Source organism: Hemitrygon akajei, chromosome 22 (genome assembly GCF_048418815.1).
Source record: "Hemitrygon akajei chromosome 22, sHemAka1.3, whole genome shotgun sequence".
Taxonomy (NCBI): Eukaryota; Metazoa; Chordata; class Chondrichthyes; order Myliobatiformes; family Dasyatidae; genus Hemitrygon; species Hemitrygon akajei.
The window spans coordinates 19,067,817-19,085,069 of record NC_133145.1 but is presented as its reverse complement, the minus strand read 5'-3'; the positions used below and the strand labels follow the sequence as shown (position 1 = coordinate 19,085,069).

General features: G+C 37.5%; 1 protein-coding gene across 4 annotated transcripts in view; it reads left to right on the top strand.

The window, feature by feature from the left end:
• Window positions 1-17,253, top strand: part of LOC140714543 (splicing factor U2AF 65 kDa subunit-like) — a 44,873-nt gene that overhangs the window by 18,397 nt on the left and 9,223 nt on the right. The window contains exons 2-8 of one of the 4 annotated variants that reach the window (XM_073025815.1): window positions 2,086-2,272; window positions 4,637-4,740; window positions 4,872-5,023; window positions 9,139-9,255; window positions 9,904-10,087; window positions 11,722-11,801; window positions 15,942-16,064. In XM_073025815.1, the coding sequence (XP_072881916.1) occupies window positions 2,086-2,272; window positions 4,637-4,740; window positions 4,872-5,023; window positions 9,139-9,255; window positions 9,904-10,087; window positions 11,722-11,801; window positions 15,942-16,064 (947 nt within the window). Of the gene's footprint in view, window positions 1-2,070; window positions 2,273-4,636; window positions 4,741-4,871; window positions 5,024-9,138; window positions 9,256-9,903; window positions 10,088-11,721; window positions 11,802-15,941; window positions 16,065-17,253 lie in introns of all 4 variants that reach the window. The other 3 variants (XM_073025818.1, XM_073025816.1, XM_073025814.1) reach the window with 3 other exon arrangements.

The window sequence follows — 17,253 nt, the reverse complement described above, 5'->3', positions numbered from 1 at the left end:
CAGCTTTTGATTTGAATATGTACAGCAAGTTTTCATAGGCACACCCACTCATCTACACAGGTTTTAATGATGTCGTTAACAACTGCAGCATACTCATCCAGATTTGGAGATGAATCCCTGAGTACAGTCCAATCTACAGATTTAAAGCAGTCCTGTAAGCACTTTGAAGGTATGGACCTTGTCCATAATTCTTGGTCCTCACTACTGGCGCTGCAGTCTTCGGTCACGGCCTATACTCGGAGCAGAAGTACAGCCAGGTGATCAGACTTTCCAAAGTGTGGGCGTAGAATGGCACAGGAAGCATTCTTGATGATGGTGTAACAGTGTGTTGTTTCCTCTGGTACTGCAAGTGATTTATTGATGGTAATTATTTAGTGACTTTCTCAAGATGGTAGTTAAAATCCCCCAAAGTGTTGGGGATGCATCGGTTTCATGCCTGTTGATTACATCGCTCAGATCATCTGGAGCCTGTTTGACGTTGGCCTGAAGTGGAATGTACACTGCTACCAAAACGATGGCTGAAATCTCTCACGGCAGGTAAAATGGATGACTCTTGATCACAAGGTATTCCAACTTGGAATCAGAAATAGTCATTAGTTTATTATGTCATCTGTACCAAAATACAGTGAAAAACTTTTGTTTACATGTCATCTAGACAGATTATTCCTTACATAAGTACATCAAAATAGTAGAAAAGGAAAACAAAACAAAATGAAGAATAGAGTGTTACAGAGAAAGTGCAGTGCAGGTAGAAATACAGTGCAAGTGCTGTGATGAGATACATTGAGAGATCAACAGTTCATCATATTACTTTAAATTTGAATTGGAAGATTTGTCATAATTTGGACTGAATGGAATTGAGTACAAGTTAAAGTGACTAAAAATGGTAGTGGTAGGATGGATCACGGCTAATTAGGTATTTCAGTCTTCTTATATCTATACAAGAGATTGGCCTCTGTTGATTAGGGTGCACCATGGATGTTGAATCCTAGTTGACTAGATACGCAAGCCAGGGCAGTACAATATGGAGAGCAAATTGTCGCCCATGTATCAAGTCGTTTCCACCCCCCCCCCCCCAATCCACACATCTTGTGAACCCAAATGAATAGCAGAGACCGATACACTTTGGCTCCAGCTGCTTCACAAGAGTTGACAGTCAGCATTGAATTCAACATAGGACTACTATGCTCTGATTTTTCTGACCCCAGCTCTGATTTTTCCTTCTAAGTTTACTCCCGAAGCCTTCCCCATGAGTGGATATAGCCACAAGCGGTGGAAGTTTGAGATCAGAGTTTATCTTCTCTGGGTGAGCTGTCAACTATGGCAGATGAGCCCCATCTGCCCAAAGCAATTGGTTTTAAGGAACCAGTAACCCACCTTTTCCCCTTGTTAGTAGAAGTGGATCCACCGGGCTTAGTAGCTAAGGCACACGTGAATGCCAGGAACTAGACTTGGTTGTCCGAGGCTTTTTGAGGCACCCCTCATTGAGAGCATTGACTAGGTAGTGGGTGCTTATCTCCATTACCACCCCCATCAATAAGAACCTTAAAGAACCACATCTATACAACTGTTGCATATATCTTGCAGTTACTAAAATGCAATGAGATGAGTTTGTTTATTGTTTTGTAATGACTACTTAGCCCATATTAGTTATCCTTGAGAACTATTGTGTAACTTTTCTAAAGTATCTCTTTGGTGCTGCCTTTGATAGGTACCATAAGATACATTCTTCTCCACCTTTCCCAACAAGTACCTGAGTTTGTAGATGGCAAAATGTTTTTTTAATGCACACTAATCCACCAGTGTATGCTTGAAATATTTTGTCAACTTTTAAGAAAAGTACCAACAGTGACATTCTGGTTTTTTATCTTAATCAGCCACTTTTCCAGGCACAGAATTCAAGAATATTCATCCTTGAATTTGGAAGTTTGACCTACAACGCTTCTTCAGTAGAACAACTGATAGCATTTAATTTTTAATTTCATTTTGAGAGATAATTTTAACTTTTGTTTTCTAAAGGTAAGTTTGAATAATTTGCCCATTTTTGAATACTATGATTAAAATATTCAGTGGTGTTCTTTCTAGAACGAGAAAGAGAGCGTCACAAGAAGAAGAGTCGAAGCATCTCCAGAAGTAGAAGTCGGGATAAAAAACGGAGAAGTCGAAGCAGAGACAAACGCAGCCGCAGTCGTGACAAAAGAAGTCGAAGTCGAGGAGGGAGAAGCAGAAGCAGAGATAAGCGAAGCGCTTCACGAGAACGAAAGCGACACAGGTAATTTTTCTATTTCTCAAACAGTTTGCTCCCATTTGTTGCATGTTAAGCGTGTTAATATAGAGTTCACGATAAGCTCCTGCAGAGGAAGTTCTGCCAATATACTTCCCACAGTTGCATGTAATCCATACTTGATTTACTTATACGTATTTTGTGATACAGCGCAGAATCGGTCCTTCCGGCCCTTTGAGCCACGCCGCCCCAGCAACTGCTGACAATCCCAGTTAATCCTAACATAATCATGGGGCAATTTACAATGACCATTTAACTTACCCAGTATGTCTTTGGACTGTGGGAGGAAAACTATGCATTCCATGGGAAGGACATACAGAGACATGTTACAGAACGGCGCCGGAATGATCTCCAAACTCTGGAACACCTCGAGCTGTAATAGCGTCATGCTAACTGATACACTACCATCTATCCTGCCAAGTAGATAAAACTTTCTAGTGGAATAAATTCCCACACAACACCCCCTGGATGAGCTATTAAAGCCAAAACTAATTGCTTGTCATTCAATGCTAGTACATAGTGTTTCTTGTGATTTTACAGTTACAGAGCACACTTAAATGGAGGATTGACTCAATTAAGCATCATTTCAAAAACTCAGTAGCTGATCAGTGATTGTCTGCTTATTCTGTAGACTATAGTTTTTGATGCTATTCAACATCTCAGATTTCAAGAACTATCATGATCCACCTATGTAACCATCTCAGAAGCAGCTTAATATTGTTGGGCAGTTTCATTGGTCCTTCACAATGCATGTGACACGAGAGGGAAAGCAATGTTCACATTCTCTCTTGAATTTTAAAATCTGAAACATTTTATTACACCAATGGGAACCATTTCAGCCCACCTTCTCCCTACTGATTGGCTGATAAAATTATCTAGTTACTCTGCTTTCCCTTTTTCCCATAACCTGGCAGCAATATCATCTCACAATTTAATGGCTTCAGGAACAAAGCAGATTACAAATGCTGATAAATTGAGAGTCCTTAGATTTCTGTCATATCTCTGAGCCCTTCAGCAGAATCCAACATGCTATGACTCCTCAATTAATTATCTATTGATACAGAGTGGAATGGTCCTTCCAGCCCAATGAGCCACACTGTCCAGCAACCTCCCTATTTTACCCCAGCCTAAGCACAGGACAATGACCAATTAACTGGCTAACTGGTCAATATGTCTTCAGAATTTGGGAGGAAACTGAAGCACCGATAGCACTGATAAAATATAATAAAATTTAATGCACTGGTCTAGGAGCAATTCATGTAGTCATATAGTCTAAAATAGATGCTTCAAGGCCCTGTTTTCTAGGTCTCTGTTTTATAAAGGTAAATTTGAATAATTTGCCCATTATAAGTAGCTTTTCAATGAACAATAAACAAGACAATGATCTGATTGCAGTAATGAGACAGTGGACTAACAGTGGTGAATCTAAGATAATTATACCCTAAAATAAGGTTTATTGAGTGTGAGATTATCCAGTGGAGTGTTTGTAATTTTTGCTAAGCAGTTGCTACATTGTCCTTCCTGGTACTTGCAGGCAACAGGTCATCCCCGGTTTTAAACTTCTTAGTTGTCTGCAGTCTGCATGTGTAAACAAACATTTGAAAGACCAGCTGGGTGGATTTGCCTGCTGTTGCAGAGTTATGGGCATCTACTGCTGTCAGGGAGCTTGATTCATGGCTGCATTTCTGACTTGAACTATCCCAGTTACAAACAGTAACTACCATAACCTGGAGAGGACTGTGAAGAGCTTTTCTGCAGTGTGTATATGTGAATGTAGATGAGTTGTAGAAAACTAAAGTGAGTGGAGTAGTTACAGTTTCTGGTCCAAATTTTCCATTTTACTTAAAGGATATCTGTAGAGACCTGATTGTGAGTGCAAATGTACTTTTGAGAAACTATAATGACTGACACAGTTCCCAGATAACAGCAACACTTACCAATTAGCCAAGGTCAAGGTATTGGAAATTTTAGAGCACTTTATTTCATAGATAGAACAAAAAGTGTTAATTTCACAATTTCCTGAGTTACATGAAAGGTGTGAAAAAGAGATTGAATGTGTGAATCTACATTATTCAACAGCAAATTACCTAACTTCCAATGCTGTCAACATAAACTTCAATTGATTACTTTAGTGTCTTTGCTGATTCTTAAGGAGCCATTTATACATTTCTATCTTAATCATTGCATTATTTGGGCTCTCACTAATCAAAAATGCCTTTTTTTATTTCTAATTTAAATTTAACAGAATATGCACACTATTTTAAATAAATGGTGTGTGGTATAACCTCTGATATTAGTAGCATACATTTCCCTATGAGACTGAGTTTCCAAATTTTGTTTTTGTAACTACAGTCGGTCTCCTCGTCGTTCTCGTAGAAAGAAGCCTTATAGATACTGGGATGTTCCCCCTCCAGGTTTTGAGCACATTACCCCAATGCAGTACAAGGCGATGCAAGGTAAATTCTTCCAGAATTTTTATGCGTGCTTTAGTAAGAGCCAGCACCAGACCGTTTCCATGAAGCTCTCAATGAACATATATACCCATTTCACTAAGGAAAAGAATCTGTCTCTTTCTCTTTTTCTTTAGCTGCGGGTCAGATCCCAGCTACAGCATTGTTGGCAACCTCTACAGTAGGTGGTGTGACAATCACACCAACACAAGTTCCAATCATTGGCAGCCAGATGACCAGGCAAGCCAGGCGGCTGTACGTAGGCAACATACCCTTTGGTGTCACAGAGGCAAGTACAAGTTTTCTAAATGTAATTTTCATTTGTGAAAAAAGTCAGAATGTTCCACCTGTGTGTTTGCCAGGTCCTTATCCTCCCTTTTTCCCCCTCATTTAATTGAGTTGGGCTATGGAATTTTAAACATGGTCAGCGCAGTGACTGAAAAATACCTATCACAGTTAGCTATCATGTTTTGTGACTTTAAAACATTTATGTTGGATCTAACAGTTGTAAAACTACTAATTGTTGTAAAAGGAAAAAAAATCCATTTCTTTGGGACTTTTTCAAAAGTGCTGTACAACTAATGAAGTGTATTTACTATTACACAGGAAATTAAGTAGGCTTCAGAAACAAACTTGATCAAATCTATCATGCAGATGCTGACTATTATGTATGTGGAACTAGAACTGGAGCTGCATTTGCTACTTCCATTTCCCAGCTATCAGTCTGTAGCCATGTATTTGTAGCTCTTCAAATTATGAAGGTGATCTTTTATATGTGAGGATTTTGGCACTGCTCTAACCCTCCATCAATTTTACTTAAATCTATATCTTTTAACAATCAACCTTCTTTCTCTTCATGCTCACTATGTAGGCCTTTTCATAATTTTGTACACTTTGATGAAATCTTCCCTCAGTCCCCATTTTGCGGAAAAAAGCAGTTCCAGTCTAGTCATCACCTTTGCATGACTACTCTGACCCTCTGTACTCTTAAATCTTCACCGCATTCTCACTGGTGTACTTAAAATTGGTAATCTGGATAGTACACAGCCCATAGATTATTTTATGTAGTACTAATATGATCTCCATGTATTTTCTGCCTCAGCTGGTTTAAGGCAAGTATCCTGTGTGTTGTCTTGATTTTTTATTGATCTTTTTGTCTATTGATTATTATATTAACTATTTGAGTTTTATCAATGTGCACAGAATGCATACAGGTTTGTCTGTGCCATCTGCTTTCAACTTTGTAAAACACATGGAGATAACTTGCTGCTCTTCGTAGCAGAGATCACAAACTCTTACATACGTAGAAAGGAAGATTGTTTAGTGTTTCATCCAAAAGACGTTTAATTTAACTATACTCCCTCTTCTGCACCAGAATTAAGAATACTGAAATGTATTACAATTTTGTATATTTGGGCATGACACTTTACAACAAGCAAACTTAATTAAGCTTTCACCTCAGTTTGCTTCGTCCATTATCACGACCTGTACGCCTAAGTATTGTGTTAATTCAAGTGGCTGACCATGAACCTTCAGCAATTTGCTTCATTTATATTTTGTCAATCTCAGCAGACCAATTTGTTTCATAGAGTCAGAGAGCGATATAACATGGAAACAGACCCTTTGGCACATCATATCCAACTATCAGCCAAACTTTTATAGTACTTCTACATTAATTCCTTTTTTTTTTACAATCTCATTAACTTCCCGTGCGTGTGTACACATACACGTACTGTGAGCACCACAATGGCGTAGCAGTTAGTGTGACGTTATTACAGCCCAGAGCGTCAGAGTTCAAAGTTCAGTTCTGGCATCATCTGTGAGGAGTCTGTATGTCCTCCTTGTGAAATGCGCATCTTTCCCCAGATCCTCCCACATAGCAAAGACATACTGGGTAGGATATTTGGTCATTGTAAGTTGCCTCGTGATTAGGTTTAAATCTGGGTTGCTGGACAGCACGGCTCAAATGACCTACTATGCTAAATAAAGAACGCGCCTGCGCAAATTTTATCACTTACCTACACATAGGCTGTTTAACCTACCAACCCACAATTATTTCTTTAAGTATTCATCTAACAAGATTATAGACCACTGGGTGTTTCAGAATGTATCACTATCCCTAGACCATAGTATGTACATACACCAGTGTGAGACGGAACAGTTACTGGACACTATCCTTTGAATATTTTAATGTGGTTATGGAAAAGGATCGAACATAGAATGTCAGAGAAGCAGACATTATGGCCAACAATGGTGTCAATCTAAGTAATTCCATCTGCCTGCATCTGGTTTACTCCCTGCCTGTGTTAGTACCTTCTTAAATGTTACTGTTGTATCTGCCTCTACCACTTTTCCCTGGCAGCACATTCCAACCAATAATTATGGTCTTAAATTGAAGTAAGGCCAATTTCTTTAACATAAGGGAGACTGGGAGCACCTAATTGCAGGTTAGTCTATATCTACATATTGGGAGGTATTCAGAGGAGAAATAGTAAGAGTTCCAGGCCAACATAGTCCTGAAATGGGGTAACAAATTTAGGGAGCCTGGATGTTGAGAGATATTATGGGCTGGATAAAGAGGATAAAAAAGGAAGCATTCAGTCAATATAGGGAACTAATGAAGGGGAAGCCTCGTCAATAGTATATAAAGTGTAGGGAGGTGCTTAAAATGGAAGTTAGAAAGGCAAAAAACATCACAAGAAATCACTGGTAAACAGATCTAAGGCAGATCCAAAGGTATTCCATTATTATATAAGGCCAAAACAATAACCTGAGAAAAAAAAGGACCATTAGGGACAACAAGAACAATATATGTGTGTGGAACAAAAGGCCTAAATGAATACTTTTCATTGCTATTTACAAATAAGTCAGACTTTGTAGTTGGAGAATTCAGTGTAGCATTAGATGAACATCTAGTGCAAGTCCCCAGTAATAAATCATAATTACTTCCTGTTTTGGCAAAAGATAGATAAATTCACAGGATCAGATGGAATTTATCATAAATTGTTGCAGGAAGCAATTATGAGTGTTTGTTAGGGTTCTGGTTGAGATTTTAAATCTTTGCTTGACACCAGTCAGATACCAAATAATCAAAGGGCAGCAAATATAGTCCTCCCTTCAGGAAAGGAAGGAGGGTAAAGCCTGTGACAGACTTGGATGTAGGAGGCAAGATTGGTAAGTTCGCAGACAACACAAAGATTGGCAGAGTTGTTAGTGGTGTGGAAGGCAGTCTCAGGTAGCAGAGATATTGATGTGATATGAAATTAGCCAAGCTAAAAATGACATGGAGTCAAATATGAGATGCTGCATTTTGAGAGCACTGATGAAGCTAAGATATATATCATGAAGGAATAGAGGGGGCTCTGAGTACAAGTCCATAGGTCCTTGAAGGTGACAACACTGGTAGATATCGTGGTTCGGAAGACGCACAGGGTACTTTCATTAGATAGGACACTGAACACAGAAGTAGGGAATTTTAAAACCTTGGTCAAACTGGAGTACTATGTGCAGTTCTGATCACAATTATAGGAAGGATGTGAGAGTACTGGAGAGGGTGGAGAGGAGATTTACTGGGATATTGAGAGCAGTGGAGCAGTTCAGTTTATGAATATAGACTAGAGAAGCAAAGTCTTCTCTCTTTGGAGGAAGATAAGAAGGGAGATGATTGAGGAATATAGTATCAGGATATAGGGTAGAAACTTTCCCCATATCAGAGAGAGATAAAACCTTAGGTTTGAAGTGAGATGGATAAAATTTAGAAGAGATCTAAGGAAGGCCTTCTCTCTGAGAGTGGTAGGTACTTGGAATACACAGCTGAAGCTGGATCATTGATAGCACTTCTAAAAGTGTAAAGGGCTATGGACCAAGCACCGAGTAATGGGGTTTATGTGAAAGGGAGCTCATTTCGTAGGTGTTGATGAGTTGAATGCCTTGCTTCCATGCAATGCAATTCTGTGATTCTAAGATTTTGCTCATTAGTTTTAAACTAGATTAATATTAACCACAGCACAATTCCTGTCTTTTCAGTAATAGCGTGGGTTTTGGCAAGGCCTTAGTAGGAATGTGGCTTTGACAGCATTGCATTAGCACTTCACTAAAGTGTCTGTTTAGATTAATGTGCTTAAGTCATGGGACTTGAACTTTAGCCGTTTAACTTGAAGGAAGGACTGCTGCTGTTGAGCTTGCAATTTGGAAAGGGTGGTGTCGAAAAGACTGAATTTGGGAAAGGAATTCCAGATTGTGGGATCTTTCCAATTCATTCTTAATTGGATAGAATTGTATGAATTTAGTAGAAACCTAACTGCCATTGATTTTGATATCATGCCAGTGACATGTCAGAATGTAGAGATGCAGTCTCCATTGTGCGTGATTTGGTGCCAGTCAATGATCTTTTCTACCTTCTAGGAAGCCATGGCAGATTTCTTTAATGCTCAGATGCGCCTTGCTGGGTTGTCACAGGCTCCAGGGAACCCTGTGTTGGCTGTGCAGATCAACCAAGATAAAAATTTTGCTTTTCTTGAGGTAAACTTGTGACTTTCATTTCTATGTAATTATTTTTATAACAATCCTTTTGTCATTGTATGTCTGGTTGGTAAAAATGCTATTACAGAATAGATGTGAACAGTTCTGAATAACTTTGAATAAACATGTCCAAATATGGAGTAAAAATACTGAACACTTTTGGCTTATAATACATGATGTATTATGTATTATATATGTATTATAGTATTATAGCACCTTGATAGTTGGTGAAAAATTCATAGTCAATGAATTAATAAACAATTATGTGAGTGCAGTATATTCATTCTGTATAACTAGTAGAATGACTTCAACATTTAATGTAAGAATTCCATTACTTTCTATTTTTGATTGTTAACTTAAATATTCAACTGTAGAAGGTAGCCAGGCAAAGTACTTCTAGATCTCAAGCAATGCTGGTCTTGAAACTGTTACTACATGGAATGGTAGTGGAGGCTAGCTTTCCCTCCAGTTTCACTTATCACTGAGTTTTGCATTATTACTTTTGGTATTTAAAGCGGATAAATTTGGTGTAATATTTTAATGAAGATTTGCTTCATCAAAACATGTAGCATTTTATGATTATTTAGTTCAATTTGATCTGTTTTTCTCTTCATTGTGATACTGCTAATATTACATTGATTCTCTTAGTTCCGATCAGTTGATGAAACTACACAAGCCATGGCATTCGATGGGATCATCTTCCAGGGTCAATCTTTGAAGATCCGACGTCCCCATGATTACCAACCTCTGCCAGGCATGTCTGAGCAACCTTCTTTCCATGTTCCAGGTCCGTCAAAAAATGCAACATCTGTGTGCTGGACTTCCTTTGCAGGTTTAAGTATACTGCATGTATCTGATGTAATGCCAGGACACCAAAATGTTATTTGCAATGCTATTTGTTGGCTAAAATTGAGAAAAAAATCCTACAAAACAAAATTTAAAAAAAATGCAGATACTGTTACAAACAATATGCAAGGAAAGTCAGTGTCAGAACTCGCACAGCAGAAATATAATTCTGTGGATGAAAATCTCGGTCACTGTACTCGAATGCCTAGACATTCTGAGTTGCAACCTGAAAAGAGGAAAATTTTATGTTAACATCAGAAATGACATTTTTGGGTCGAGGAATGTTATACATTGTTCTTCTTGCAGCCGGTAACTTTGAAGTTTTGTTTGGGGTTGATGGTGGGGGGTGGGGGGAGCGCGGTGTGGGGGGGGGGGGGGGGTGTATATGCAATGATCAAGAGTTAAGCCAAGATTGTACTTCAGACTTGTGTACTGAGGCATCCATCACAGGAGGCCATTGATTCTGCCTGTTTCAATTCTGGAAGATGGAATATTGTAAATGTCAATCTCAAATGCCCAGAACTCTAGCAGCACTGTAATCTAGTGAGTTGCTTTGTGTCTGAATTGGTTAAAGATGCATTGATGTATATCTAAATCATGCAGAAATTTACCTATTATTCAACTCAATATTCGCTTTTTTTAAACGATGTGAAATTACATTCAACCAATTCTGTAATAATAGTAAATGGGTTCAGATAATGTTTAAATTGAATGTAAAAATCATTGGCTTCCAGTGTTTTAAGGTTTGCCATTTTAACAATAAACAGTCATAGATTGTCTTATGGATGAGCAAGGGGCCGATAGTAGACCACACTGAGAATTCACCTTCACTTTTGCTCCATTTTGTTTTTCCTTTTTTTCATTATAAATATTTTTCCCCTCTATCTTCATTTTATTCTCTTTCCATGCTCACCAGTTCTTAATCCCTGCATTTGTTAAAGTTCACTCACTTGTGGATTTTGGAAACCTGCAGAGTCTTTATGTTCTGGTTTGGAGCAGCTGGCGCAGCAAGATTCTTTGCCAGCCTGGGAGCGTGCACATGTTACTAGGGCCACATTCGCAATACTGTAAGTTAGAAGGTTTTTCCAGTTATGCTTCTGCTTTTCTTTGACCCATATGTGGCTTGCTTCATTTTTTTTTCAAAAAAGGGGGTGAGTTTATTAAATTAAGACACTTGCAACAATTACTTCTTAAGTATTCCACGTTTACCTTCTTCCTTTAAGGCAAAACATAAAGGTCCATTATCTGAACCCTTTTGTCCCCTCTCCAATTAAGATGCACATTTTGCACCCCGATAGTTGGTTCGTGTACCAGTGATGGCTGACATGATCCACAAGCATGATAATATTATCATATTTGCAGCTGCACTTGTGTACCAATGGGAAGCAGATTGTCTCACTCTTCATTGGTGGCTACTTCGCATCTTTTTGCAGCATGTCTTCATCAAGTAGTAATATGATACAGATCTTATGAATCCCTTGCTTTACCACCCATCACAAAGTGGATGCTTTGTGTGATTCCGACTTACTTTTTGTTTTAAGATAGTTTTATTACTTTCCTTGTTGCTTTTGGTTCATGTTGTTTAAATTGCAACATTTGTTTCTCTTATCTTTCTTTTAGGTGTTGTCTCAACGGTGGTTCCAGATTCTCCGCACAAGCTATTCATTGGCGGTTTGCCCAATTACCTCAATGATGATCAGGTAGCTACGGATACAACCCACTTGGAGAAAGCTGACTATATTGTTCTGCTTTTACTCCTCTTTGATACCATATATCCAAAGCTGCCTTAATTTGTACCGTTAAACAAACATGGCTGCTCACTTGGTTGTTGCAGTTGGTTGACTATTGAAGGAGTGTTAGCTTTTTCCACTGAAAATTTTGAAGGCATTTTTTTAAACCTCTTTAAGGTTCTTATCAGTGTCATTGGGCCAGACCTTCTATTGAGAGGCTTTAACATGGATTAATATAGAAAATCTTCCTGGGCAAAACACTGAACAGTGGTCGTCTGCTTTGCAATGAAGATGAGTGATTCAGATTGTCATTGCCTGTTTTGGTATCAATAATAGCGCTTTTTGTTCTTTCTCCTCCTCAACCCCCTCCCCTCACTTCCTCCCTGAAATTTTTAAATAAATGAAATTGCTTCTGTGAAAATATTGATCACATAAAATGGCTGGCTGAGGGTTTGAGCCCTAACTAAACAAAATCAGCAAACTTCACTGACTTCCTTTTTGCAGCAAGGGGAAAAAGCAGTTCGGGCCGCTGAAGGGTGACAGAATGTCTTAACGATCCAGACCTGCAATACCATCACCACAAATGAAACAAGAAAGTAAAATCCATTCTGTAGCAACATTACCTGCAGATAATTTGCATCCTAAGAGGGCCTTTCTTCTCCCCTTTGTAGGAATTTATTCATTTAGGACAATTGGATGTGGCTTATCATTTTTCTGTTTGGTATTTCGATCTTGGTTGTAAAATAGTCAGTTTACCAAGTTGGCCTTTTTGTTTATAGTGGTAAAGCTTTTTGTTCTAGCCCCTTTTTCTTTTCACAGCAGTTCAGTTTTTACAGGTTTTTAGATTCCTAAACCGTTCGGCTCTTAAAGGTGAGATGCAATTACAGTCAATTTCTTTACTACCTTATGATATGCAGTGTTTAAGACACTTTGTAAATAAAATTGTGTAGTTCAAGTTTGGATTTACAGTAGAATTGCCTTTGACGGGTCATATCAAGTTGTTTTCCTAATTAAAATGTCTTCTTTAAGCTAAAAGAAAACAGCTTAAAATTAACTGTTGAATCCAGTTGAGTATACTAGCAGTGAAACGTTTAAAAAATCGTTATTGACTTTAAGCAAGTTGTAAGTTTTTTTTAAACCTACATGCAATCTTAGCTATCAGCTAATTTATTGCATAATTTGATATTCCCAAAGGATAGTTCTATGCATGCTTGAAATAGTTATTTTGCAAATAAACACAAAGCTGCATTTAAGCTGCAGCACCATCAGCCATGATGATAGATGAACTAATTTATGGCTGATGTTATAAATAAATCATTTAAAAGTTCTTGACTTTAAAGTGGCTTTTTTTCTTTCAAAAGCAAAACTCTTCCATATAAAATTTACTACATTGTTATTAATTTCAAGCCCTTATCTATGTGTGTTACATCAATAATTTTTTTAACTTTTTTTTGGAAATGGATGTCAATTCTTAGTACTTACAGCATCTTTAAGCTGCATATCTTATTCCAATCTTCATACTGAGTTTTTAGTAGATATCAAATTTTGTAACAGTAAAAACTTGATGTGATCCATGATGGCATTTGATTTTTTTTAAGCAATCTATATCAACTATCTTAACACTCACCTAAACTGGGGGGAGAAATCAATTGGAAAAACTGATTTTATTAAATCTGTAATTGAATATTCAACATTAGAAAGTCTGAAATGCACGGTTTGTTGAGAACAGGGAGTTTTGCTTTCTAATTCTAAATTTGTGAGCCAGTATTATACTGACTCCTTTGTAGTCACTGCTGGTTGATACTCATGGCTCTTTCATTTTTGTTCCCCCACTTTGTCCCCAGCTAGGGGCCTGTAAGATCGTAAGTCTTGGCGCATAGTTTGTTCAGTAGTACTGATCTACTGCTGCCATGCCAACCTGTAAGACAAGGCAAGTAAGAGCTCATGTCCCGCACTCGGATACCCTCGGAGCCAGCTACTGTGCTCTTCCCTCAACTCTAGAACCTGCCCAGCCTTCCTGAGAGCATTTGCTGGCTTTGAGGGTAAACCTAAAAAAGAGAAAACAAGTTAATTTGTTCTTGGTACAAATGAATAAACCACTAAAAGTTGTGGTGTAAGTAGTACATATATACCTATGGTGTATGTGTTGTAGGAGGTAAGACTTCTTCTCCAACTATTTTTCTGTATTTGAAGATTGTTTCAACAGTGTTCTTTCTCCTTTGTTTTTAATTTTGAGCTTAGTAGCTCCATGAACTAAAACGATTAACCCTTTGAGAACCAAGTTAAGTACTTACTGATTAATTTCATGAATTTGTCACTTTCCTATCATGCAACTTAAAATGGCAAGAATTAGATACCCAGAGCATAATGACTTCAATTCTTTAATTCTACAATTAAATTGTGAAACTGTCCTCAATGGGTTAATATTTCAGGCCTGAAACAACATCAGTATCTTTTTTTCTTAAAGTAAAGAAATTGCATCTGGAATTCAGGTTTTCCACACTTTTGTAGAACTGAGGTTTTTTTTTAAATTTAGATGTAGAGGAGGGAGTTGGAGGCATGAGTAAATCTATTTAGGAGGACAAAAAAATTGGCATTTGCCTACATTTTCAGTTTTTATAGGACAATTTATTTTGATACTATTGGATTTGAATAATTTAATCAAAAAAGAAAGCACTTTCTAAATCATAATTTTCTGAAATAAAATCAAATTGGTTCTTTGTCTATGACCTTTTTCTTGCATTTTAAAATTTATGATCAGATCAGAATAATTACAAAGATACTTACTTCCTTAAAGGCCATCTGGGGCAATGACAATATGGGGAAAGAGATTCCATGTTTACAGAGAGTTAGGAGGACAAATTTAAGAATTGATGCTGGTCTATATTTTAATTGTTGTTTAATTCTTATTTGTATACAGCCTGGTAACTTAAGAATAGACAATCTTCTTATCGTTCAGATAATTGCTTATGTTTCAACAATTTTTTTCACTTGTCTACAGATTTAACATATTCAGTGAGTTGAAATTTTGAGAGAAGAATGGCAGCAGCAAACTCTCGAGTCCAACTGCTGACAGTTTGTTTTGGGAATGTTGCAACTGTCATAAATATTAGAAAATGTAGCCATTTCAGTTAAACAAGCCAGTTTTTTATATATATGGAATGAAATTAAAGCAAACTGTTTAGGTTTTCCTTCAGAAATATAGTCTCATTTACATGAAATGGTTATGAATTTAGAAAACATTGAGAATAAGCAATCCAGTTAAGCAGATCTGTGGCCTCTGGTCACATGTTCTGCATAGGGATTTCTAGCCTGTTGATGTGAATTCCAGTGGGATTGTTAATGTTTTAGTATTGGCATATTAATTAGCTGAATTAATATTGATTTAGATTAATGGTTGCAGTACAAAAGGGAATAAAGACAGAATATTGGGGTCAGAAAAGATTAGATGTTTAGTTTGAGCATAAGTTGGACTTAGAGGTGATGAGAGTAACAGTTGCTTTGAAAATCACTTAGCTTGCTGAATTGCAGTGTTCATTTTCCATTTCCACAATAGAATACCTGTTCTTTAGTTCTTACTAAATTCATTATTTTAAGAGGTTCATAGGTTAAAATAAAAACATTATTGTTTTGTAAATCTTTTAAAATATTATTGCTAGTACCAAGAAGTTTATCATGTGCAGGCTAGTGGTGGCCAACTCTTGGTTGTATTTTTATCATTTTGAATCTTTTCCTCAGAGTGGTATTTGTGTTAACAAAGTTAAATATGTAACATTAATAGGTGTTTGATGTTGCTGCTTTGAATAGCTGGAATTTTATTTGCTGTGATTATGATTGCTAAGAGCTGACCTAAGACTCGTTCTTAAAGTTTTGATTATCTACATATAACTGAAATATTTTAATAGGCAACAATCCAATTGCAGTTAGACTAATGGTGGAAATGGCATTTTGAATCAGCTACTCCATCATTTTATGCCCTATCTCTGAAAACTTTAAAGCACAATAATCCCAAGCTTTGATACGAGTTAGGATTTTTTTTACAGTAAATGGAATTTAACAGGTTCTGAATAAATTCTAATTCATTGTTCTGCTGTTGGCTTTGGCTTACAGGTTAAAGAACTCTTAACTTCGTTTGGTCCACTGAAAGCTTTTAACCTAGTGAAGGACAGTGCAACATCTCTGTCCAAGGGCTATGCCTTCTGTGAATATGTGGATGTCAATGTTACTGATCAGGTACAAATTATTATCGGCAGTATATGTTACTGTAATTGCCGCAGACAATCAGATTAGCAATCAAATGAATATAATTCAAGATCATATTTTTAATAAATGGATGTATATAAAGTTGCTGAAAGTAAACTGTGCTACTCAAGTGTGGGCCACAAATTAGTGAGCTTGTGTGTGGGAGGGTGCAAGAAGATGTAATATCATGCTAGAAAATTGACATAGTTGTGCCAGTGGCATGACTAGTTGTCAAAGTTGTGGAATTCATTGACTGGGGTCAGGGGTGGTGGCAGTTTGGAGACAATCTCTTATGGAAACGAGGCCAAATGACGAATTGAGATGTACCAAATAAAAGGTAAGAACATTATTTTGCTAATTTTGCCATGTTAAAGCATATAAAGTATATCCAAGTTAAGGAATATATAGTTCCTTAATATATGTGGATTGCCTGTTTTCATGCTGTGCATGCTTCTCCCTTGGTGCTGCAGATGCAAATATACTCTTGTTTGGCATCCTACCTTTCTTGAACATTTGGATGGGAGGATTCTGTGCTTTACTCCAATTATATGGTTCCCCCCTCATTTCAGCACTTGCTTGTGGTTTATGTAGATTATATTGATAGCACTAGATTTTTTTCCACTGTGCTGTGCATGCTCTGTGTTTTGCTTTTGTGTCAGTTCACTTCTATTGCTTTTGGTCAACAAGCTGTGTTTCAGCTGACTACAACCTGCATGAATGCTGACATATAACACAGTTGGAAATAACTCCTTTGAAGCAGATGGTGCTAACCTGTTGACACTGGACCTTTTCAGTCCCATCTGCTCTTACTTTGAGGAAATGCTTATGGACGGATGACCACGTTCACAGGGTTACCATGGATTCTCTCAATACTTTTTCGTGGGATATGTAGGGTACAAGTACTAACAGAAGAATCATATTTTAAAATAAGTCTAGGCCATTTAGTTCCTGCGCAGCTATTTCAGAAAACCAGGCTCTAATGTACACATTGTTTGTATGCTACAACTAATAATATAAACTACTATTATTCTATGGCCAGTAGTTTTTATTCTGAAGGCATTGTCTCGGAGCACTGCCGTCCTGCCAATTATTCTTGCTTTGCCCACTTCTGTTTCTTCTGTGCCGAAGAACTGTGAGTGCAGACCTGTTTAGATGAAGTAGCAAGTATCTCTTGTGGGCC